At 42.6% G+C, this 23990-nt stretch overlaps 2 protein-coding genes across 2 annotated transcripts in view; one reads left to right on the top strand and one right to left on the bottom strand.

The window, feature by feature from the left end:
- The window catches only part of coro7 (coronin 7), a 172634-nt gene that overhangs the window by 71469 nt on the left and 77175 nt on the right, over positions 1-23990 (top strand). The gene's annotated exons all lie outside the window — the stretch shown is intronic.
- On the bottom strand, positions 826-16788 carry vasnb (vasorin b). Its single transcript, XM_043711485.2, has 2 exons — positions 16566-16788; positions 826-3394 (listed from the first exon to the last, which is right to left on the bottom strand). The coding sequence occupies exons 1-2, from the start codon at positions 16577-16579 to the stop codon at positions 1438-1440; spliced, it is 1971 nt and encodes a 656-aa protein (XP_043567420.2). The 5' UTR covers positions 16580-16788; the 3' UTR covers positions 826-1437.

A 23990-nucleotide genomic window follows, 5' to 3' on the forward strand; every position in this document is an offset into this window, starting at 1 on the left:
GTTATTCAATCTCTTTCTCACACTCCTTGGCTTCCTTCTCTCCATATGTCCTGCCATTAAATGCATTTTAGTTTAATTTACTCCACTTTTTTCCCATCCCTGCTGTCAAATGTTTTTCACCTCGAACTGCTTCAGGTTGTTGTGTTATCAGTGTAGTAGCCTTGGAGTGAACTTTGCCCCATACTTCGGAATGCACGTAGGTTTCAGCTTGGCTCCTTTCAATTTATAATATGGAGATGCCGGTGTTGGACTGGGGTGTACAAAGTTAAAAATCTCACAACACCAGGTTATAGTCCAATAGGTTTAATTAGAAGCACTAGCTTTCAGAGCGCTGCTCCTTCGAAAGCTAGTGCGTCCAATTAAACCTGTTGGACTATATCCTGGTATTATGTGATTTTTAACTTCAGTTTATAAATAAGTGTTGGTCTTTGATACTGATGCTCCCTCTGCCTCCCATTATCCTTCAAACCCTCTTTCTTTCCAGTTCAAGTGTTTGTTTTTGTTTTGGACATGTCTGAAGGATTGGAATTTTAATCCAACTGCACTTTGATGAAAGTGGAATGGGTATCTCTCTAGTTGCTGTGATATTTCAAGCTGTCTTGCACCCTGGCCCAGTCTTGGTTATGCTTCGAGTTTTACATACCCTGCTATCCTCCTTGGGTATTGCAATCACCTGACTCTTCACCCTCTGTATCCTACACCTGGCATTAAGACCCTTTGTATCATTCTTCATTGCTGGTTTACCATCCAGTCTGGTGTCTCCAAGTGTCACTTCTCCCTATGGTAACACCTGGTTGTGTAACAAAGCAAACCAGAGCCTCCATGTCGCTTCTCTAGAAAAATATTTATTTGTTTACAAATTGTCATATACATCATGTGCTTGACTCGGTTAGACTTAGTTCAGCAATATACAGCAGTTAATGATGGGCCAGGTGGTGGTGAGTGCCTATCACTGGTCTGTTCCCTTGTGCTGTTGGGGAATGGCAATGGTTATGATGAGGTGTGACTGGCACTACACCATTATCCATGAACTCCACGTACTGAAATCACTCATAGTCTGGCCATGTAAGTCATAAGTTGATGCTTGTGGATAGCTGTCTGAATAACAAAGGTGGCAGTAGTGATATTTACAGCGATGCTTTGCTTGGAAGGTTTTATTTCTTCCTTTGGTTGGGGTTTCACAGGGACTGTATGGGAAGACTGGATTTGGTGAGTACAGCCAGATTGAAGTTTACAGAATGGAGTAGGGAAATCTTGAAAGAGATTGATCAGGCTTCATATGTGCTGGGTTGCTTGAGAGAGATTGAAATTGGACTGCCTCAATAATACTATGTGCAATTCCACAATTGGTAGAAAAGGATTTGTTGATTGAAGCAGGGAAGTTCTGTGGCTGTAATCAGGCTTTGGAAATCCATGTTAATCCCTGTGAATGAAAGGTCACAAAGCTATAGGAATGTTACCTTGGTGATCTTGGATTAATGGCACTCCGCTTTGCAGAGCGAGGCATTCGGGAGTATCAGACAAGATCTTTCCCTCGTCTAGGTAAGGTTTGATCTCTTCTATATCACAAGGATGTAAATCTCCTACTTGAGCAGAATTTTTCTTAAGTCTTTTCCGGCAATAGAGTGTGATCACAACCGCCAACAGTAAGACCAGGAACATACCTGTGGTTACTAGCCAGATCATTTTGGTCAAGTTGCTACCCTCTATCTGTTTGAACTGAGGTAATTGTGTTATTGGCAATGTCTGCACGACTGTGCAAGGCTCTTGTTTTGTGCTGGCCTCCCCCAGAGCTCCAACACAGATCTGATATGTTGAGTTCGGCCGAAGGCTTGGAATCTTGTATGTTGACAGTGATATTGGGATGTTGAGTGACACTGGCCTGGGGTCAAGTCCTGACCAGTTCTTATATGTCACCCGGAGCCCCTTATAGTAAACTGGGGAGAGTTTAAAACCCTCTAGATTTAATGTTACTGAAGTGCTGGTTATTTGACTAATATTTACAATGCTTTTCTGAGAGGTCTGGAGATCAAGAATACCATTTGCTGCCTCACAGAGTGGTCCTTGGAACCCAGCACGGCACATGCAACTGTGTCGCCCATGCCTATCTAGCTGGCAAATACCTCCATTGAGGCATTCTGTAAAGAGGCAGAGATGTCCCTTTGCGCTGAGTTGTCGATCTATTTCGGTGATGGCTCCAAGTGTTACTTCACCATTGAAGGGCATTGATTGTACAGGAAGGTGTGTTGCTTTGGGACCCACTGTTACTTTCTTGGTTGTGGTTGGTGATGATTCTGTGGTGCTTGTTGCACCGATGGACGGGATCGTAGTAGGACATCCAAAGTTACTGTTTGTCAATGTGTTGAGTAGTTTACCAGCATTGACTAGAGGGAAGTGGCAACGTGTTTCCTCCTGCCTCTGGAGGAGGGCATTATTCTCCTGTATCCATTGGACAAACCAGCTGATCTGGCAGACACAGTTATAGGGGTTTTCAGCTGCTGTGAGGCTCCTTAAGTTGGGGAAAAGGTCCAAAAAACCCTCAGGAATGGTCGTAAGGCTCAACCCACTGATGTCCAGTTTCTGAAGGTTCCTAATCTGCTTGAAGTCTTCATCCTTCAAGTGTGAGATCTTGTTGTTTCCCTGAACACTCAGAACGGTCAGTTCACTGATGTGCTGGAATATAGCTGACACAGTCACCAGCTGATTTTCTGACAGATCCAGCTCCTGAAGATTCTTCATGTTTTTAAATATGTCTTCATTTATCGTACTGAGGCCAAGTCCAGCCAGCTTTAAAGATTCAATCTCGGGTGCTTGGATGTTTCTGAGCTCTGTGTCTGGGATGTTATTTCTGCTGAGGTCCAATAGGAGGAGTGTGGGAAGTTGTAAAGGAGGAAGATGATGGAGAAGATTATCTTGCAGTTTGAGCTCGACCAGCTTTGTTAATGTGTCGAAAGCTGCTGGGTGGATTGTCTTGATCTTGTTTTGCTGCAGGTACAATCGTTCCAGTTCCTGCAACCCCATAAAGGTGTCATTATTGATTTCAGTTATCTGATTGGATGACAGGTCCAGGTTAGAAAGCACACTTAGTGATTGGAAGACCTCCTGAGGCAGCCTGGTAATTTTATTGTGTGATAGGTGCAGAAGCTTCAGCTCCTGAAGTCCTGCGAAATCTTCCTTGTGTAAGGTGGAAATGGAGTTCTCAAAAACATATATGCTGGAGGTGCCAGGAGGGATGTGTTCGGGAATGGCAGACAGTCCCCTTTTGATGCACCACAGCATTCCTGAGGCATCACAGTTGCATTCTGTTGGGCAGCAGAGCGCTGACAGCAGTTCTGACAGGAGTACTAGTATGGTCAGACAGGGCAAAGAGGTCCTCCTCATGGTGTATTGAGCTCTGTGGGGGCAAAAGGAATGAGTCATTATGAGTCTTCTAAAGATTTTATGGAAGCAACCCTGAGTATAACCATTAGTGGAGGCTGAACAAAATCTAAGATAATATAGAAGGGAGGTGTGGTGTCTGTGGGTTAGCAGAGGGGAATGAATGGTGCAGGGAAAGAAGAGGACATCCCAAAGGAAGAGAATAAGAGGCTGAGAGGAGGGAGAATTAATTTTGTTTTTGTTCCCCTACTCATGGAATGTGGGCATCACTGGATAATCCAACATCTGTTGCCTATCCCTAAAGGGCAGTTAAGAGTCAATCAAATTGCTGTGGGTCTGGAGTTAGGTGGAAGTCAGATCAGATAAAGACAGCAGTTTCCTTCCCTAAAGGGCATTAGTGAACCAAATGGTTTATTTAAGCGAGTCAACAGTGGTTTCATGGTCATCATTAGATTTCTAATTCCAATTTTTTAATGAACTCAAATTCCACCATCTGCCAGTGGGACTTGAACACAAGAGTCCAGAACAATATCTGGGCCTCTGGATTACTTGTTTAGGGCCAATACCACTAGGTCCATTGCTTCCCATAATTGTGCAGTGTGCATTGAGCAGGGGAAGAGGGATACTCTTAATTTCACGGGGTGACTTTGGAAACAGAGTATGGATAGTACCAGGTTCGCAGGTGTGAGGCCTCACTGGCTTCATGCTTCAGTGTGAGGAGTAGAATAGCCTGTGTGTTTTGAGGAGGAGTAATGGGCTTTGCATTTTAGGGAGGGGTAAATGGAGAATGGATTTTGTTTCGTTTAGTACAGACCTAATGTTGAAATTACCACATCCTGCCCTGTAAACTTGGTTTTGAATCAGAAGCAACTCCTAAATGATACAATTAGCAAAATAAAGTTCTGTAAAATTGAGCAGGACATTAACCAATTTAAAACACCACAAATAATATTTCCCCAAAGTTTTAAAATTCTGTCAGAAATGTTGCTCTGAATTTGTTGGAATGCTCCTTTGATCCTGTTACTTATTCAGCAGTTGAGGGAAGGGCTCAGCCTGAGAAAAGGGTGATGGGTATTATAGCAAGTCAGGATGTTGTGATAATGAAGTCATTGACTTTCCTCAAAGTCTTCAAGGGGTGCCTATTCCCATATTCTTGCCCGTTAAGGAGAGATTGTGTTCCAGTCCCCTACTATAGCAAAGCAGGAGAGGTCTGTGCTGCCAGAAACTGTCTTTGTGAAGTGGAATTAGAGATTGGAGAACATTCTCTCACTCCGTAGGGAGTGAGTATTTTTAGAAATTTTGACTCATTCCACACTATTTCCAGACCACATTAGGGGACTGCTGGGGAAGAGGAATGTTCAGTAACAGATTGAATTAATAAAAAAGACATAAAATACATTTCTTTGTGTCCTCTCTATTTGGAGCACAGGCAGATCCAGCAGCACCACTGTCAAAATTAGAACAAGCAGTTACAAACAATACTCTCTAATACCGCCTCTTCCTCCCTGTCGCCCACACCTCACCTTCTCCCCTTCCTCACTTCACGTCTGCACACTTGCTCCCCCTCTTTCTACCAAACTGCTGGCAGTGAGTATATATAGAATGCCTCATACCAGATTTACAGTCTGTCTCCCAGCAGAATAAGCTGCTGTCTCTGTGAATTTCAGTTTAGTCTTGAAGTCAGCAATGGAATTGGAAATATTAATACATTTGTTAGACTTGAAAAATTATCTGAGTGATTAGCTTGTGGAGAGTGCTCCCGTGTGAAAGGCAGGAGCTGTTTGCAAGTTTTGTTAGTGAATAAGGAGGAGTAGGGGCTGAGAGTACAGCCATTTTGTAAGGACTGTCTCTCATTATTTTTCTGTATTTTTGATTTGTGGACTTAAATGGGCAAAGAGCAGTTTTAAAAACCAAGGATTGTTGGAGGATTGTTGCACTTTTTGAAAACCATTTGAAGTGATGTTTACACAACTGGTGTTCAAGTTGTAGTGGGAATTTTGCAGACAAGCTGAAACCAAGGGTTGAATGCAAATAGTTTTTCAGCTGACAACAAGCAGCTGATTGATCTGTGGATTAATGACCAGTTATTGACGATAAAGTCTATTTGATTGGTGCCCAAGTTAGCTAAACATAGAAAATAGGAACAGGATTAGGCCATTTGGCCTTTCAAGCCTGTTCCACCATTCAGATGATCATGGCTGAACGTTCAACTCTGTATCTAGTCCCCACTTTCTCACCATACCCTTTGATCCCCTCAGCACTAAGAACAATATCTAAGTCTTGAAAACATTCAATACTTTGACCTTAACCACTTCTGTGGCAGAGAATTTCATACGCTCAGTTTTCTAACATAAAAGCCCAGCTAGTTCACTGATATCCTTTTACGATAATTGACAACTGTTTCAGTGCACAACCCCAGTGAAACATAGCAGTATATAAGTAAGAAGCTATATGTGATGGGAGTGAACACTCAGATCACAAACTTCCTACACCAGGCCTTCAATCAGTTTGCTGATCAGAATTCGAACTTAGCTTCTTGTTATGAGCCAATTGAGAGCTGTACTAAGACCACTGAACAAAGACAGTAATTTTTAATACCAATAGAAGTAGGCTGGGTTTGATTTCTGAGTCAATGGCTAGTGTTGACTTCAATTTTACCTGCCGTCCACTATTGTAGTGCTTTTGTTTGGCTTCATCAATATATCTTGATATATTTCTGTATAATCCTATCTTTCTGCAAATTATGACTTCAGGAAAACATATAAATTTTCAGCATGTTGTATTTATGACAGTAACTTTCATTTCTGTGGAACTCTTAACACAGTAAAACGTTTTCAGGTATTTCTCGGGATCAAACAAAATTTCTCTCAGAGCCATATTAGATGTGAGGACGGATAACCACAATTTTGGCCATATGGGGAGATTTTTAAGAAATATCTTAAAGGTGGAGAGAAAAGCAGAGAAGTTTAGGAACATTCTAGTGCCCAAGCAACTGAAGGAATGGCTAGCAAGTGTGGAGCTATTCAATCCATAGATGCTCCAACCAAAGTTGGAGCTGCATGGAGAATTTGGAGGATTGTGGAGATGAAGGAAGCTGCCATTCTCCAAGCCCTTTGCTCTGTTGAATTTAAATTCAAATCTGTCATGATGGGATTTGTATCCAAGTCCCCAAAGCAATACCTAGGTCTCTGATTTTAATAGTCAAGCAATAAAACCACTAGACCATCACCTCCCCTTAATAAGTTTCCCCTCAATCAGCTATGAGTAGCCAGCTCAGCTTCCAATCAGCAGTGTAAGAAATTGGGAGTCCACGCTAAGGTGACCAGTTAGCTCCAGCACAGGATGTTAGATCGTCCTTCCACCTGTTAAGGAGGTGGTGCTCTGAAGATATCAGATCAAATAAAACAGCCAAGGAGTTCAGCTGATGCTAAACATAATCCTTTCCTGAATAATTTTTCATACTGGTATGAAAAATCCTTTTCCTCTGATAATTTCTGGTGTGCGTCTGCTGAAAGCTGGGCTGATAGTTTGCTTTGTCTAAGCTGGAGTTGGATAGTTACCTTGATGTGGACATTGCTGTGTTCTCATACTGCTGATTGGAAGCTGTCCTGGCTGCTCACAGACAACGAAGCAGAATCTTATGAAGGAGAGGCAATGGCCTAGTGGCATTGCAAAACTATCAATCCAGAGACTGGGTAATGTTATGGATACCTGGATTCAAATCCTGCCATGGCAGATGGAATTTCAATTCAATAAAAATTTAGAATTAAGACTCTAATGATAAACATGAACCTGTTGATTTTTCAAAAAAAATCCAGCAGGTTCTCTTTAGAGAAGGAAACTGGCATCCTTACTTGGTCTAGCATACATGTGACTCCAGACACTCAGCAGTGTAGTTAACACAACTGCCTTCTGGGCAGTTAGGGATGGGCATTAAATGTTGTTCAAGTCAGTGATGCCCATATCCTGTAAATGTATTTAACAAAATCTGAAGGCAATGTGTCTGGTTTTATGTCCTGACATGTTAGAAAAACTACACGCAGACATTGAGCAAACTGTACTTCCATCCCATTAACTGAACAGGATTCTGACTTTGAATCTGAGACTATCCCTGTTGATTGTGGGCTTCGTTCTCTGTATATTTCATTCTCTTCATGTGTGTTGATTGTTGGAAGTTAGGAGATTGGGCTTGCTTAACTCTGATTAATTATAAACCAGGCATAGGTTCCATTTGGGGAATGGATAAACCTCAAATTTAAAGCTGCGCCTTAAAATAGGACTCACTCAGCCCCTGTACCTATTGGGGAGGGGCAGGACCCTGTACCTTCCTCAGGGAAGAAGACATTTGAAGGAACTATCCATTTCCTTAAGAATGTGGTGAATATTTGAGGAGTTGGATAGTTTTGAGGGAGACAGTAATGATCGTGATTGCCTTGGGTTTGGGACAGTTCAGGCGTAGGGATTAGTAGAAGAGAGTTTGTGCGAGGACAAAACTTGTATTGGTGGGGGAAGACTTGGGAGAGGAGTCTGGGTCAGTGCAGCAAAGTGCTGGAGGAGTGGGAGTGGGGCTTAATGATGCTCATTGTCTATCAGGGACAGGCAGCTGATAGACAATGTTGTGTTGACTGTGATCTGATGGTAGGATAGGAAGTCCTACAGTAAGTAGGAATGAAGATGGATGAATTATATGGGTGTGCTGAAGTTACCAGAGGTGGTTGTTGCAGATACGAGCAACAATGGATTATAGAGAAAATTGGCAGTGTTTCAGAGATTAGGATTGAAGGGAGATGATGAGAAGGTGGTGTTACCTGAGGGTTTAATGATGGTATAGTAATGGCCTTTTTTTTTCCAGTTAGTTGCCTCCTGTTATATATTGCACAATCATGAGTGCAATATTTTTGCATCATTCATTTATCCTTGATGGGAATTGTGTATGATGCTGACATAGCACTGTGGATGTGGGTCTCCAGGGGCCTGAGGAATTTGTAGCCTGACAGTATGATCTTCCAGTTATGCTCCCTCAATGTGCTTCCCCTTTCCAAAAATAATATGTGCACTGTATCTCAGGGTATGATAACATTGCCACAGCCTCTGGCTTATTTTTCAAAGGAACATTTCAAGATGTTCACTGTAATATGAGATGCAACTTTTCGGTGTGTTAGCGTAGGGAGGACTCAGCTAAGCTGTGGAGACCTTCCTGCTTCAAAACTGGCAGCGCCTGTGTGAAAGGAAGTGGGGTAATGAAAACTTGCTTTGTGCAGATCAGTTTGGAACTGCACATGATACAGTGTGGGCCATGAATATAATACAGAACCGTGGAACATTTACGTCTCAAAGACCATTAAGCTTGTTACTCCTGCGCTGATGTTTATGCTCCCACTTCAGCATTCTCCTAACCTACTTCATCTAACTCCTTCTGCATATCCTTTTTTTCCCGAGCTTCCTCACGTACTTATTTCCTTAAATGCAGCAATTACTTGAGGAATAAAATAAAATTACAAATCCTGAGATCAAAACAAACTTGTGTAAAGTAGACATCACTGAAAGAACAGAGCCAGGGTACTCGTCCCAGCCAGATGTGCTTCTGAACTGCAGGAGTTGGCATGGTGATAATGTTACTTGATTTCATATGAGGCCTAGACTAATGTGGAGATGTGAATTCACATTTTACCATAGCAACTAGTGGAATTTAGGAACATATCCTGTTCCGCCATTCAATGACAGTGTGACCTAACTTTATATACTTATCTTTGGCCTGCATCTCTCATTGCCTTGGCTTAGCAAAACATTAACTATCTCAGATTTAAAATTAACAACAGATCTGGCATTAACTTCTCCTTATGGAAGAAAGTTCCAAACCTCTATCATCATTTGTGTGAAGAAATAATTTCTAGCATCTCTGCTGAAAGGTCTGAACCTAACTTTTAGACAATGCCTCATAGTTCTAGAATCTCCAACCAGCGAAAATAGTTTATCTTTACCCTGTTCTTTCCTGTTAATAATATCTTGAAGACTTCGATCAGACTACCTCAACGTTCTAAGTTCTCGAGAAAACAGATCTAATTTATATAATCTCCCATATAACTTAAGTCCAAATATCATTCTTGCAAATCAATGTTGTGCACTTTCCACAACCAGTATATCCTTCATGAGATGTGGTGTCCAGATCTGCTCTCAGTACTCCAAGAGGAGTCTAACCAGGGTTTTGTATTACTGCAGCATAAATTCTGAATCCCCCTTGTATTCCAGTCCTCTAGATATAAAGGCCAGCTTTCAATTAGCTTTCTTGAGATTACTTTCTGCTCCTTATTAGATTTAAACTAACTTAATGATATTTATGACAAGCTGGTAGATTTTTAAAGAAAATTCCATCAAGTTCACTAATGTTCTTAAGGGAAGGAAATCTGGTCCTACCAGGTCTGGTCTGCATGTTACTCCAGATGCACAGCAAAGTGGTTGATTCTTAACTGCCCTCAGAAGTGGTCTAGCAAGCTAATTAGTTGCATCAAGCCACTACAAAAAAATAAAACTCAACCTTTTACTTAGCATTGCCCAAGGCAGTAGAAATGACAAGCGCATACCCTGCAACTCAACTATTCAAAGTCGTCCTTTGTCATATCTGAGGACCTTTTCCAAAATTGAGACCCCCATCTAACAGTCTAGTAAAGCAAGAGACTTTATGCTCTCTCAATCATACATGATAGATGATGTCCCACATATCATCTTCATTGTCCTTAGGTCATGTCCCTATGCAGGAAAGGTGGTATTATTCAGAGGGATTGGCACTAGATTCTCAACATTGGATCAGGACCCCAGGAAGTCAATGTAGATAAGGAGATCTCCTGCAGTTTATCACCTGTTGTTCTCCCACAGCTGATGAAACATATTCAGCATGTGAAACATCAGTTGGGTAAAACATTGAGGAAGACAAAGACAGAATGTACTCTGGATGGGGAACTTCAATGATCTATCATCAGCAATAGAACCAATAATGGCCTGAGTCTTGGAGATCGTATGTGCCAGACTAGGTCTGTGACATGTGGGAGAGGACCTGACATGTGATAGGAGAACTAATGGAGAGGGAAAAATCTATTGGACTTCTTGTAGCTGTTGTATTTGATTTCTGGTCAACGATAATACCCAGAATGGTAGTAATGAGGTATTCTGTGATGGCATTGCTACTGAATGTTATAGGGAAAAGATGGTTAGATTCTCTATTCTTAGAGATGGTCATAGCCTGGCCCTCCTGAGGTGTGAATATTGCCTGCCACTTACTAGTCCAAGCCTGGAAATTGTGATCTTGCTGCATGTGAACAATGCTTCAGTGTCTAAGAAGTGATAAATGATGATGTACAGTCATCAGCAAAAATCCCATTCTGACTTTATGATGAAGGGAAGTTAATTGGTGAAGCAGGTGAGGGTAGTGTGCCAAGGACATTCTATGAAGGAACTCCTGTAACAATTTTCATCGGATTGAGGTGATTGACCCCAGTAATCACACTCTACACTATCCCTAGCACCCCGTCTAAAGTACAGTGGCCAGAATTCGAAACTGTATTCCAGATGGTTTACCATAAATTATTTGCTTTTGCACTCAGTACTAAGGAATCTGTATTCTTCTTTGTGCAATGTATATTATATGTCTGGTCTCAGTACTGTGTAATGTGGCTAAACCCCAGGGTTTTTGTTCTGGTTTAATGGTCAATGAAATGTATGAGGTGAGCTGATAGGCGAGTGTGGGGTTTTGCTGAATACAAATCAGAGGGAGCGAGTTGGATATCCACCAAAGCAGTTGTCTGTTTTCCAAAATCTGGCTGAGTTGGTTCCCAAATGCCTTTCATAATGTTTGTCCAACTCCACTTTATAAGAGGAAGTTTGTTTTTCTGTCTTGCTGGCTACCCATCAGGCTCTAATAAACCTCAATAGCAATGACAAAGGACAATTCCTGACATAGCATTTATTTCACTGAAGGTTGGTCCTGTACATCGATTTGTGCAGATCAGTCTGGAACTGCACATGGTACAGTGTGGGCCATGAATATAACACAGAACCGTGGAACATTTACGTCTCAAAGACCATTCAGCTTGTTACTCCTGCGCTGATGTTTATGTTCCCACTTCAGCATTCTCCCAAACTACTTCATCTAACTCCTTCTGCATATCCTTTTTTCCCAAGCTTCCTCACGTACTTATTTCCTTAAATGCAGCAATTACTTGAGAAATAAAATAAAATTACAAATCCTGCGATCAAAACAAACTTGTGTAAAGTAGACATCACTGAAAGAACAGAGCCAGGGTATTGAATGTAGATTTCTCCAGCTTACTCATTTCCCCTCCGCCCACCTTATCTCAGTCCCAACCCTCGGATTCAGCACCGCCTTCTTGACCTGCAATCTTCTTCCCGACCTCTCCGCCCCCACCCCCTCTTCGGCCTAACACCCTCATCCTCACCTCCTTCCACCTGTTGTATTCCCGGTGCCTCTCCCCCAAATTCCCTCCCCCCTACCTTTTATCTCAGCCCGCTTGGCACACCAGCCTCATTCCTGAAGAAGGGCTTATGCCCGAACGTCAATTCTCCTGCTCCTCGGATGCTGCCTGGCCTGCTGTGTTTTTCCAGCACCACATTTTTCAACTCTGGTACTCCAACATCTGCAGTCCTCACTTTCTCCTACTTTTAGGCATGGCATGATCCAGCTGTAATTAAATAACTGACCAATCTTCTACTTTAGTAATGTAGGTTAAGGATGGGCCAAGACACAAAGAAGGGTTCCTTTGTTCTTTAAAATAGTGCTGTGATATCTTCTACATGTTCAATTTTTTTCAACTAATCAGACAGAACCAGCACTGGGGAGTTTATAAAGAGTAAATCATGCTTGAATGAATATTTTGAAGAGGTGAGTAAAATAGCAGATGAGAGAATGGCTATGAATGCTACTTATATGGATTTCCAGGAGGCATTTACTCAAGTCCGTCATAGTTAAACATAAGAAATCAGAGCAGGAGTAGCGTCATATGCCCCCTCCCTCTCAACTTGCTCACCTTTTCAATTGGAATAGACTGATCCCTGACCTCACCTATGCTTTCCCATATCCCTTGATTCCCTTTGATCAGAAATATATCAGTTTCTGACTTGAATGCACACAACAACATTTCTCTCGGATACAGAATTTCACAGGTTCACAACCTTTTGAGTGAAGGTATTTCCTCACATCTCAGTCCTAAATAGCTGAACTTTTATCCTGAGACTGTGTCCTATTTGTTGTTGACACTCCAATCAAAGGAAATAGCCTGTTACTGTCTATCTGTTGAGCCCTCCCAAAACCTTAATGTTGCTGTACCATTTCCTCTCATTCTTATAAGTTTCCAGGAATATAGGTAAATCTATGCAACCTTTTCTCAGAAAAGTAATTCTTCCACACCAAGAATCAATCTAGCTCTTGGTTAAACGTGCACCTCATGGAACTGAAGGAAAATTATTAACCTGGTTAGAAACTCAGCAGAATGCAAGGAGAGATGATACTGGGAACATGTGCTAACTGAGAAGATTTGATGAGTAGTGTCTCGGAGTATCTATATTTGGGTCTAAACTGTTCATCATTTATTACTGACTTAGATGATCAGTTAGAAGCCTGCATATTCAACTTTGCTAATGACTCAAGGGTAGTCAGCCTTGTAAGCAACATAGATCAAAACATAAAATTGCTGCAATATTAGATTAAGTGAATGAATAAAACAATGGCAAATGGATTTCAGTGTAGCTGAAAGTGAGATAATCCGATCTAAAAAAAGGATAGAACAGGATATTTTTTAAATGCTGAAAAGTAAGAAACAATCGAGAGACAAAGATATATATGGGATAAGGCGCACAGGTCATTAAAATGTCACGTACAGGTATGGAACTAATCAAAATGTCTTGGAACACTGGCCTTTGCATTTAGAGGAGTAGAACAGATTGGGATAGAAGCCATGTTTCAGCCATATAAAGCATTGATTAGACAACACCTCGAATACTGAGAGTAGTTCTGGGCAATACAACTTAAGGATATATTGATTTTGGATGGATTGCAATGTAGGTTTAGCAGAATGATAACCTAGATGCCTGAGGGTTAAATTACACAAAGATATTGCACAAACAAGCATTTGTATTCCCTGGAGTTTAGAAGGTTAAGGGCTAATCTAACTGAAGTTCAAGATATTAAGGTGAACAAGTTGGGTAGATAGAGAACAAACACATGCTAGAAAAACTCAGCAGGTCTGGTAGCATCTGTGGAGAGAAAAACAAAGTTCATGTTTCAAGTCCAGTGATCCTTCAAAAGAGAGAGCAGACAGAGCCTCTGCCTGATTAGCATTCCCTTGGTAGTGTATTACTGGTGTCAACCTGGATTTTGTGCTCCAATTTCTGAAGTGGTTCTTGAGGCCTCAGTCTTCTGACTCAGATAAAAATGCTGATAACTGAGTCATGGAGAACCCTTTCCAGATTAACTACCCCAATATCGCTCTTGATTTCTACATGTTTCATTCTATACTTGTTTTAAACAATACTGAGCAATTCTGTGTTAATTCCTTTCTGATAACTTCCTTATAAGTGGAACAAGGCCCAATTCATTTCCTATTATGACACTCAACCCTCTGTGTTTAAGAAAGTTATTGCACTAACTGGAAATCTTGGCTGTCATACAAGAGCTCAATCCTTACTATAGCTCTACCTTTGAACACTGTTTTGTTTCAACTGAGAGTATTGAAGGCTGAGTAGGGAATTTTATCTCCAACTTTCTAACCGTAGCAACCAAACCCTTTTTGCTACTCTTTTCATTTTGTTAACATGGCATTGGTGGAGAGGTGCTACTGAGTGATAGTGTGAAGTTGAATTAATATTAATGGAAATATAATCTATAACAGTGTGAAATTATTGAGTGACATTTTTTAGAAATACAGTTGGTAATAAGGGTGCCAGACAGAGGGTGGGAGATAATGTCCTCTGCATAAGAATTCTGACACCACCGCCCTCCGTGAGGATCAATCCTGGGAGTAGTTAGATGAATGAGCATGTTCTGAGGCAGCAGTGGGGTGTCAGTTGACGTATCTGACATTCTCCATTTGGGCAGCTCCAGTCAGAATGTATCTTGACCCTCATGAAGCATTACGTTGGGGTCAAATCCACAGACAAAATTTATCTTAAGAAAACCTTAACAAGTGAGTAAAAAGCAAGTCATGTTGAGCTCTCCACTTTTTAATTAAAGGCCAGTGGCTGCTGAAAGCTTGTTTACTTTTCTCTTTGTCAATCCTCTTGTTTAAAGATTTGCCTTTGCTGCTGCTTGACTCCAGGAATGAGCTCCACCCCTGCATACCATCCCGAGGTAATGAGAATGCAATAATAAATTCCACTCTCTCTCCAGCAGCTACAGAAACAGTATCCCCAGTTTATTTTAAAACAAACCACATACACCACATTCACTAGCCACTGCCAAGAAAAATCTGCACAGCACCAACACCATAATTAGAAATCATTAATTTCACTACCTGTACTGATGAAACATAGGGTCCCCTTACAGACCTTGTGTCTTGGGGAGTTCAAAGTGAAGGTCTCCTCTTGCCCTGACTCTGGGGAGAATGGGAGTCTCCTCTTTTTAGCCCTCTGTCCCGGAAATAAGGGTCTTCTACTGTTTTGTCTCTGGAAATTAAGTCTGTTTTGCACTGTATCTGAAGGTTTCCTGTTTCCCTTCCTTTTCAGATTACCTTTGTGACTTTCTGTGGCCTAGTAACTCATTTGTTTAATTACAAAATTCCCATAATTCGTCATAATATGGTTCAATCTACATCTAAAACAGCTTTATTATTGCACCTGACTTTTGTTCTGCCATTTGTACAGAGCAGTAAATACACACCTTTACCTGAAAAGTCCTGCTTTTCAATGGAACAACTGAAAGCAAGTTCAGCTGGTAATTCAGGCTCATCCTGTTCCTCGACCAGCTGTGTTAATTTGCTAGTATGATTAATAACTTAACTTTTACACTACAAGGAAGAAACTTCAGTCCCAAACCGAGAAACCCTAACTCTGCTGAATAAGCTGGATCTCTGTGCTGTTACTGAGTAACTCTTAGCCCACTGAATAAACTGTAGCTATATGTATGACCCTTCCCCTGCTGAATAAATGGCAATTATGTATAGTTACATAGGTAGTAATCCCTGTTGTGATGAATGGACAGTTGCTCCTGTTAATAATAGTGCGTTTGATGTCATTGTCTCCGGTCCCCACCATAACGTCCAGTTCTTCAGTAATTGCATCTGAATGTCCATCTCTGTAACATCTCTTGTTTCCACTCTTGCCTGACACATCTAATGAAACCCTTGTCCAGTTCTCAGCATTTCAAGGTTCAAATAATCCAATACTCGAAACATAAATTTCAAATTCTCAACCTTGTACTCAAATCCCTACATGGCCTTGCCCCTCCCTATCTCTGTACAGTTTTCCAACCCTTACATCCTATGTATCTCATTATGGTCTTTTATGAATCATTCATCCCTTGAGCCTATCATTGGTGGCTATGCTTAGTCCTTAAGCTCTGAACATTCTGCACGTAAAACTCTCCAGTCTTTACTTCTGCCATTTCCTTTAAGATCTCCTGAAAACACACCTTTCTCATCAATCTTTAAATGACCATATCCTGATATCCTCTTCCTTGGTGCTCTGACCATGTTGAGATTCTCGGTATTCATACTACATTAGTGCAAGTTGCAATGAATAAAGAGTGACTTCAGTTATACAGTAAATACCTCTTAACCTCCTGAATAAACCATATGTATTGTTATGAAAGAAATGTACTCTGCAGAGTGGAGTAACTCTGTACTGAAATAATTTGTGCAGTACTGGTTTCAAATTTACTCACTAAAACTTATTTTGAAATTGTTAAACTTTTTCATGAGCTTGAGGTCTTTGACTGGTTTTCTGTTTGAGCTTATACCAACTCAGTTTGTTGATGCAGTGCTTGAATAACTGTACCAAAACATTTGGGGGGGTTATTGCTTTCAAATGACTGTGTACAGCTGGTCAGTTGCAAACCTCTGGAATAATATTTGTGCGCTATTTTGTCGAGATTTTGCTTAGTTCATTGACCAGAGCTGAGAGAGAGAAAGAGAGACAGAATCCAGAGCTGGGTGACTTTGTATTAGACACAAAATCAATCTTACCTTGTTTGCTGCATGCAGCGAGGAAAGGCAAGCTTGTTGTGGTGACTTGAAGAGTGTTGGGTCTCTTCTCCGGCTAGCAGGATATATCAGTGCAAATATGGATTGGATGGTCACAGAGATAAACTGAAGGAGTCAGGAGGGAATGAACAGCATCTCAGTGTTCCCCTGCTCTGCTACACTTCTTCATGGGATCTGGCAAAAAAAGCAACACTAATGAACGCAATCTGTGCTTCTCACAGAAAGGAGTACAGGAGGGGAGGGAACTGTAATCGCCACTCCCCCTCTGACTGGAGAGGCATGAGCAGGAGCCTCATTAACCCTGTGAGTGCTACCTAGATGACTTGAGTAAATATTATGTCTTGTACTACTTAGGAGATGTTGACAGATATGAGGAGATATTTTTGGACTGTTGTGTCCCCCTCAATCTGGTATAATACAACTTAAATTGAACAGCTAATGTTTAAATTCATGATTGTTGAAAGAACCTGTATACAGGTTATAATGACTGCAACTATTCAACATTACACATCACTTAATCCGCAAGTAAGCTTGTAATTTACTTAATTCACAAGTAACCTGTGAGAGTTCCAGATTAATGATTCCATGGTTCATTTAACAGGTCTCTAAAATTTAATATTCCTAGTCAAATCTCGCAAATAAAATCTCCAATTTTCTTAACATTTCCACACAGTCCCATTTTAAGCAGTCCATTGCCCACATTGTGTCTTCACTATGTAAAGTGTTTCAGGTTAAGCTGTTGAAGAACCTTTTGCTCCAATGAAGCGCATTGTCTAACTTGGAGTTGATAGCAATGTTAAGCATTTTATCCACTTTATTTTATTCATTTGTGGGGCCTGGGTATTGCTGGTTGGCCAGAATTTATTGTTCATTCCTAATTGCCCTCGAAGGTGGTGGTGAGCTACCTTGAACTGCTGCAGTCCACATGCCATATGTTGACCCAATTCCAAGATTTTGACCAAGTGACAGTGAAGGAACAGCGATATGTTTCCAAGTCAGGACGGTGAGTGACTTGGACGGGAACCTGTAGGTCATGGTGTTCCCATGTGTTTGCTGCCTTTCTCTTTCATATAGATTGTTGGTAGTGGATGTTGGTGGAGATGGTACCAATCAAGAAGGCTGCTTTGTCCTGGATGGTGTCACACTTTGAGTGTTGTTGGAGTTGCAACCATCCAGTTAAGTGGGGAGTATTATAGAAAATGAATCACTACAGTGTGGAAACAGGCCCTTCAGCCCAACAGGTCCACACCGACCTTCCAAAGAGTATCCCACACAAACCCATTCCCCTAACCTATTACTCTACATTTACCCCTGACTAATGTACCTAACCTACACATTCCTGAACATTATGGGCAATTTAGCATGGCCAATTCACCTAATCTGCACATCTTTGGATTGTGGGAGGAGACAGGAACACCTGGAGGAAACCCACACAGAAACAAGGAGAATGTGCAAACTCTACACAGACAGTTGCCTGAGGATAGAATCGAACCCGGGTCCCTGGCACTGAGAGGCAGCAGTGTTAACCACTGAGCCACCATGCTGCTCTATCACACTCCTGACCTGTGCCTTGTAGATGCCTTTGGGGAGTCGGAGGTGAGTTACTCACTGCAGTATTCCTAGCCTCTGACCTGCTATTGTAGTTACTGTGTTGATGTGATAAGTCCAGTTGAGTTTCTGGTCGGTGGTACCAAGGATGTTGATAGTTGGATATTTAGTTTAGTAACACTATTGAATGTCAAGGGGCAATGGTTAGATAGTCTCTTATTGGAGATGATAATTTGCCTGGCATTTGTATGGTGTGAATGTTACTTGACACTTGTCGGTCCAAACCTGGATACTGTCCAAATCATGTTGCATTTGAACATGGGCTGTTTCAGTATCTGAGGAGTCGTGAGTGGTGCTGAATATTGTGCAATCATTGGTGAACGCCCCACTTCTGACCTTAGGATGGAGGGAAAGCCATTGATGAAGCAGCTGAAGGTGGTTGAGCCAAGAACACTGCTCAGAGGAACGCCTGAAAAGATCCTGGAACTGAGATGACTGAATTCTCAAGAACCATCCTCCTATGTGTCAGGTATGACTCCAACCAGGAGACAGTTCTGGAAGAGCTTGGCTGGGGAGCGCATGTCTTCAGTGCTATTTCCAGAATGTCAGTGCACATTGCCTTTGCATTATCCAGTGCCTGCAACTGTTTTTTGACATCACATGAATGAATCAAATTTACTGAAGACTGGTATCTATGATTCTAGGGACCACTGGAGGAGGCTGAGATGGATCATCCACTCGGCACTTCTGGCTGAAGATTGCTGCAAATGCTTCAGCCTTATTTTTTGTGATGATATTTTGAGCTTCCATCATTGCGGTTGGGGATATTTATGGAGCCTTCTCCTCCAGTAAGTTGTTTAATTGACCATTACTATTCATGACTGCTGCAGAGATCAGATCTGATCCATTGATGTTGGATGGCTTAGTTCTCTTTCACTTGCTGCCTATGCTCTTTGGCATGCAAATAGTTCTGTTTGGTAGCTTCAGATTGACACCTTGTTTTTAAGTACATCTGTTGCTGCACCTAGCAATTCCCTCCTTCACTCGCCATTGAACCCTGGTTTGATGGCAATGGGGTATATGCCAGACCATGAGGTTGCAGATTGTGCTGGAGTACAATGCTGCTTTTGTTGATGACCCGCTGTGTCTCCTGGAGGCCCAGCCTTGAGTTGTTAGATCTGTTTGAAATTTGTCCCATTCAGCACAGTGAGAGTGCCACACACAAAATGGAGCATATTCTCAGTGTGAAGACGGGACTTTGTCTCCAAGGACTGTGTGGTTGCCACTCTTACCGATAGTTTCATGGACAGATGTATCTGCAGATGGCAGATGGTAAGGATGAGGTCAGTATGTTTTTTCCCTCTTGTTGGTCCTGCCACAGACCTGATCAAGCAGCTATGTCCTTTAGGGCCAACCAGCTTGATCAGCAGTGCTGCTGCTGAGCCTCTCTTGGTGGTGGACATTGACATTCCCTACCCAGAGTACATGTTGCGCCCTTGCTACCCTCTGTGCTTTCTCCAAGTGTTGCTGCTCCACACGGTAGAGTACTGATTTGTCAGCTGAAGGGGGACAGTATCTGGTAATCAGCAGGTGGTTTCCTGGCTCATGTTTAATATGAAGCCGTGAGACTTGACTACCAGGGCAACTCGATCCAGGTCTGTCCTAGCAGTGGGATGACATATGCAGGGATGGTGTCTGTGGTGCTTGGGACACTGCCTGTAGGATATGATTGCATGACTGTGTGTCAGGCTGTTGCTTGACTAATCTGTGAGACAGCTCTTCCAATTTCGCACTAGCTCCCAGATCTTAGTAAGGAGAACTTTGCAGGGCTATTTTTGCTACTGTCTTTTTTTTTAAGTGTCTAGTTTGATGCCAGGTGATTCATCCAGTTTCATTTCCTTGTTGAAACTTCGTAACAATTGATACAACTGAGTGCCTTACTAGTTTAGAGCCAAAGATATTGCTGTGAGTCTCAAGTCACTTGAGGTTGGCAGATTTCCTTCTCTGAAGTACATCAGTGAGCCAGATTGGTTTTGTTCGACAATCAACAATGGTTTCATCTTAAAATCAATTTCTTAATTCCAGACGTTTTTGTTGAATTTGAATTCTGCCATCTGCTGCAGTGTGATTCAAACCTGGGTCCCCAAAACTTTAGCTAAATTTCTGGATTAATAGCCTAATGATAATACAATTAGGCCATCACCCAATTCAACTTCCACTTCCCTTAAATTGTGATTGGCCCAATTTTAACACATTCAAAGCCTATTAGTTTGCACATATTTGAAATAGGGCTCATCAGATCTCCCCAGAGGCATATTTTCAGATTAATTCCAGACTCTTCAATTTCCTTGTGGTGCAGATGCCTTAAACACCATTATTTAGATTCAGGCATCAACTCAGACTGACCCTGGTGCTTGTTTGTTGGATGTTGCTATGTGGAATCATTGTGAGCTGGAAATGACTCATTACGATTGATGACTTTTGGGTGGTCACCGGGGAGCACCAGTTCCAAGGTTGAGAGCCAGCAGGTTGGAAAATTCTCCCAGCCGAATGAGATTTCCACGGTCCTATGTTTAATGTCTACTTGTCAACAATAAATGTGATAACAATCACGTTGAATGGATAAGAGCCAAGTCTAAGAGGTAGGTGAATCTTTTGCAGAGAGGGAAAAAGTACATGGCTTATTGAGGGGCACATTTGGCTGCATGGCAAAAAGGCATGGGTTCTGATCCCATAATCCAGACTGACACTTATAGTCAGTACTGAGGGAATGTTGCACTGTTTAGAGAGTCAGTACTGACAAAATCCAGTGCTATTCAAGGGTCATACCAAATGTGTACTGCACTGTTGGAGGTTCAGTACTGAGGGAATGCCACGCTACCAAAAGTGCAGTGTGAGGAAGTGCTGCATTGCTGGAAGGGAAGTACTAAAGGAACTCTATGATGTTGTTATACTAATACTTCAGTTTGCTGTCTTAGATGAATGTAAGAGATCCAATGGCACACTTTTAGAAGAGGACACCAGAGATCTCACTGGTGTTTTGGTCAACATTCATTCCCCAATTAGTATTACTTAAAAAAGTCGACTGACTGAACTGGTCGTCACCCTGAACAACTTCTCTTTCCAATCCTCCCACTTCCTCCAAACGAAAGGAGTAGCCATGGGCACCCGCATAGGCCCCAGCTATGCCTGCCTCTTCGTAGGATATGTGGAACAGTCCATCTTCCGCAACTACACTGGCTCCACCCTCCACCTTTTCCTCCGCTACATCGATGACTGTATCGGCGCCGCCTCGTGCTCCCACGAGGAGGTTGAACAGTTCATCCACTTCCACCCCGACCTCAAATTCACCTGGACAGTCTCAGATTCCTCCCTCCCCTTCCTCGACCTTTCTATTTCTATCTCAGGCGACCGAATCAACACGGACATCTACTACAAACTGACCGACTCCCACAGCTACCTGGACTACACCTCCTCCCACCCTGCCCCCTGTAAAAACGCCATCCCATTCTCCCAATTCCTTCGTCTCCACCGCATCTGCTCCCAGGAGGACCAGTTCCAAAAATGTACAACCCAGATGGCCTCCTTCTTCAAGGACCGCAATTTCCCCCCCCGACGTGGTCGACGATGCCCTCCACTGCATCTCTTCCACTTCCCGCTCCTCCGCCCTTGAGCCTCACCCCTCCAACCGCCACCAGGACAGAACCCCACTGGTCCTCACCTACCATCCCACCAATCTACCTCCAAACGGACCCCACCACCAAGGATATATTTCCCTCCTCTCCCCTATCAGCATTCCGTAAAGACCATTCCCTCCGTGACTCCCTCGCCAGATCCACACCCCCCACCAACCCAACCTCCACTCCCGGCACCTTCCCCTGCAACCGCAGGAGGTGCAAGACTTGTGCCCACACCTCCCCCCTCACCTCCCTCCAAGGCCCCAAAGGAAGCTTCCATATCCGCCACAGATTCACCTGCACCTCCACACACACCATCTATTGCATCCCCTGCACCCGATGTGGCCTCCTCTATATTGGGGAGACAGGCTGCCTACTTGCGGAGCGTTTCAGAGAACACCTCTGGGACACCCGGACCAACCAACCCAACCACCCTGTGGCTCAACACTTCAACTCCCCCTCCCACTCCACCAAGGATATGCAGGTCTTTGGACTCCTCCATCGCCAGACCACAACAACACGACGGTTGGAGGAAGAGTGCCTCATCTTCCGCCTAGGAACCCTCCAACCACAAGGGATGAACTCGGATTTCACCAGTTTCCTCATTTCCCCTCCCCCCACCTTGTCTCAGTCAAATCCATCGAACTCAGCACCTCCTTCCTAACCTGCAATCTTCTTCCTGACCTCTCCGCCCCCACCCCAGTTTGACCTATCACCCTCACCTTGACCTCTTTCCACCTATCGCATTTCCGACGCCCCTCCCCCAAATCCCTCCTCCCTACCTTTTATCTTAGCCTGCTGGACAAACTTTCCTCATTCCTGAAGAAGGGCTTATGCCCGAAACGTCGATTCTCCTGTTCCCTGGATGCTGCCTGACCTGCTGCGCTTTTCCAGCAACACATTTTCAGCTATTACTTAAAAAAAACAACTTATCTGGTGAGTAGCTCATTGCTGTTTGTGGGAGCTTACTTTTTTCTGCTCATTTTCTACATTACTGGTCAACTTCAATACTGTTTGTATTGATAACTCACTGACACTCACCCAACCGTTACCCATTTCTGTTTTCTGATCTTAAATGATTGACAGATTGATTATAATGGTGTTCCCTAATAATTTTTTTTTCACTCGTGTGACATACACTGCATTCATTGCCAGTCCCAAGTTACCCTTGAGAAGGTGGTAATGAGCTGTCTTCCTCAACTGCTGCTGTCCATGTGCTGTAGGTAGACCCGTAATTCTGTTAGGGTGGGAATTCCAGGTTTTTGACCAGTTAGTGAAGATATATTTCAAAGTATGGAATGGGCGGGACCTCGCAGATAATCTTGTTCCATGTACCTGTTGCCCTTGTCCTTCTAGATCGTAATGGTCATGGGCTTGGAAGGTGCTGTCTAAAGGAGTTTTGGTGAATTTCTGCATCTTGTAGATAGTAGTAGCAGTGTGTACTGAGTGTTGATAGTGAGTAGCTGAATGGCACACATCCACAAACAATCAAACAGGTTGAAATAAAACAAAGAGCTGTGAATGCTGAAGATCTAAAATGAAAGCAACGGAATTTGCTACAGAAACTCAGGTCAGGCAGCATCTCTGGAGTGAAAGCAGAGTTAATGTTGTCCTGAATGGTGTGAAGCTTCTTGAGTCATGGTCATACAGCATGGAAACAGATCCTTCAGGCCACTCATATGTGCCGACCAGACATCCCGATCTAACTTAATTCCATTTGCCAGTATTTGGCCCATATCCCTTTAAAACCCTTCCTATTCATGGACCCATCCAGATGCGTTTTAAATGTAATTCTATCTGTCTCCATTAGTTCTTCTGGCAGCTTGTTCCATACACTCACTATGCCCTGCATGCAAAAGTTATCCCTTGGATCCTTCTTAAACCTTATCCCTCTCACCTTAAACCCCAGCTCTCAAGTTTTTGATTCTCTCATCCTAAGAAAAAGACATTGATTGTTCACCCTATCCATGCCCCTCGTGATTTTATAAACCTCTATAAGGTCACCAGCCTATTCAGCCTCTCCCTATAGCTCAAACCCTCAGTCCCAGCAACATCCTTGTAAATTTTTCTGCATCCTCTCAACATCTTTAACAATATCTTTCCTTTAGAAGGGAAACCAGAATTGTATGCAGTATTCTAAAAGTGGCCTCATCAATGTCCTGTGCAGCCACAACATGACATC

The sequence above is a fragment of the Chiloscyllium plagiosum genome, unplaced genomic scaffold, assembly GCF_037043375.1.
Source record: "Chiloscyllium plagiosum isolate Xiang-an unplaced genomic scaffold, Cpla_swu_hap1 HiC_scaffold_20, whole genome shotgun sequence".
NCBI classification, from domain to species: domain Eukaryota; kingdom Metazoa; phylum Chordata; class Chondrichthyes; order Orectolobiformes; family Hemiscylliidae; genus Chiloscyllium; species Chiloscyllium plagiosum.